General features: G+C 73.7%; 1 protein-coding gene across 1 annotated transcript; it reads left to right on the forward strand.

Moving 5' to 3' along the window:
* Positions 1-291: 291 nt before the first annotated feature.
* On the forward strand, positions 292-2,064 carry LOC146586188 (integrin alpha-10-like; the record flags this gene model as incomplete). The annotated part of the gene is made up of 8 exons (XM_085321722.1): positions 292-471; positions 642-730; positions 839-953; positions 1,045-1,172; positions 1,269-1,417; positions 1,503-1,653; positions 1,749-1,914; positions 1,991-2,064. Coding segments are annotated over exons 2-8 (831 nt in total), but the record flags the coding sequence as incomplete, so codon positions are not given.
* Positions 2,065-2,192: the final 128 nt, after the last annotated feature.

Here is a 2,192-nt window from a genome sequence, read left to right on the forward strand (position 1 = left end):
CAGGGTGGGGAGGGAAACCCGGGGCGGGGAGGGGAAACTGAGGCAGGGAGGGGAACCCGGGGCCGGGAGGGGAACCCGGGGCGGGGAGGGGAAACTGAGGCAGGGAGGGGGACCCGGGGCCGGGAGGGAACCCGGGGCGGGGAGGGGAAACTGAGGCAGGGAGGGGAAACTGAGGCAGGGAGGGGAACCCGGGATGGGGAGGGAACCCGAGGCAGGGAGGGGAAACCGAGGCAGGTAGCGGCGAGAGAGGCTTCGTGCAGATGGGACGGGATGCAACGGGCTGGGGGGCGGCCGGGGGTGTCCCCCGCCCCCCGCCCCGGTCCCTTCCTTCCGCCCCGGTCCCGGTGACGCCGGGTCCGTGCAGGCTGCTGGTGGGAGCCCCCTGGGACGGGCCGGCCGGCGACCGCCGCGGCGACGTCTACAAGTGCCTCGTGGGAGCCGCCAACGGCACGTGCGCCAAAGCCAACTTGGGTAAGGGCGCGGGGGGGGGGGGCTGGGGGGCGCGGGGGGCGCCGCCGCGGCGCTGACCCCCGCCGGCCCTCCCTCTCCCTCTCCCCTTTCCCCTGCCCCCTCTTGTGTCTCTCCGTCTCCGCGTCGCTCCGGCTTTTTTTCCCGCGCTCCGTCCCGGCGCCCGGCTGGAGGCGACGCAGCCCTGCAGCGCGTCCCCCTCCCCGCCAAAAACATGCATTTCGGCATGACCCTGCTGGAGGGCCGTGACGGCGGCTTCGTGGTGAGCGCTCGGGGGCATGGGCAAGGGAAACCGAGGCAGAAAATCCCCCCCACACCTTCCTCCTCCTCCTCCTCCTCCGAACGGGGCTTTTTCCCGCTTTCTCCGCAGGCCTGCGCCCCGCTCTGGTCCCAGGAGTGCGGCACCTCCGTCTTCAGCACCGGCGTCTGCACCCGGCTGGACGGCGACCTGCGGCCCGTGGAGACGTTGGCGCCCACGGCCCAGCGTGAGTTTGGGGGTGGGTGAGGGGGACGGCACAAGGGATGGACGGACRGAYGGACAGACRGACGGCGTCCCCACCGCCGCCGCCTCCGCAGGCTGCTCCACCTACATGGACATCGTCATCGTGCTGGACGGCTCCAACAGCATCTACCCCTGGTACGAGGTGCAGAACTTCCTCAGCAACGTCCTCAGCAAGTTCTTCATCGGGCCCGGCCAGATCCAGGTGAGCCGGCGTCCCCCAGCCCCGGACGGGGGGGGAAACCGAGGCAGCCGGGCTGCGCGGAGGCTGCGGGCGCTGAGCGCCCCGTCGCTCCGGCAGGTCGGGGTGCTGCAGTACGGGGAGCGCGCGGTGCACGAGTGGACGCTGGGCCAGTACCGCACGGCGCGGGAGGTGGTCGAGGCGGCCAGGAACCTGAGCCGGCAGGAGGGCCGCGAGACGCGCACCGCCTTCGCCGTCCGCCGCGCCTGGTAGGAGCCGCCGCGCCGGGTCTAGGGGGGGGGCACCCTGGCAGCACCGGCGGTGCCGTCACCGGCGTCCCGCGCCTCCCGGCAGCACCGAAGCCTTCAGCCCCGAGCGGGGCGGCCGGCGGGACGCCGCCAGGCTCATGATCGTGGTGACGGACGGCGAGTCGCACGACGGCGACGAGCTGCCCGCCGCCTTGGAGGAGTGCGACAAGCGCAACGTCACCCGCTACGCCATCGCGGTGAGCCGCCGGACGGACGGACGGATGGACGGACGGGCCGCCCCGGGCTCCCCGCGGCGGCCGGCTCACGTCCCGCTCCGTCCCCCGCGCCCCAGGTGCTGGGCCACTACCTCCGGCGGCAGCAGGACCCCGAGGACTTCATCCGCGAGATCAAGTCCATCGCCAGYGACCCCGACGAGAAGTATTTCTTCAACGTCACCGACGAGGCCGCCCTCAACGACATCGTGGACGCRCTGGGCGACCGCATCTTCAGCCTCGAAGGTGCCGCCCCGCGGGGGGCTCGGCGGCGGCGGCGGGGCCGGGCGGCCGCGGTGACGCCTCGCTCTCCGCTCCCCAGGGACCCGCGGCAACAACGCCAGCTCCTTCCAGCTGGAGATGTCCCAGATCGGCTTCTCCACCCACCTCCTGGAGGTGAGGAGACGGCGCCCGGCCGGCGCCGCGCTTTGCACCGGGGTGAAATCCGGCCCCGGTGCTGCCAGAGCCGCGGGAAGGGGAAGGCGGCCGCCGGCCTGGGGAGCCGGCGAGGCGTGGGGAGCCGC

The sequence above is a fragment of the Rhea americana genome, unplaced genomic scaffold, assembly GCF_003343005.1.
Source record: "Rhea americana isolate MKP2758 unplaced genomic scaffold, rheAme1 scaffold_703, whole genome shotgun sequence".
In the NCBI taxonomy this organism is placed as follows: domain Eukaryota; kingdom Metazoa; phylum Chordata; class Aves; order Rheiformes; family Rheidae; genus Rhea; species Rhea americana.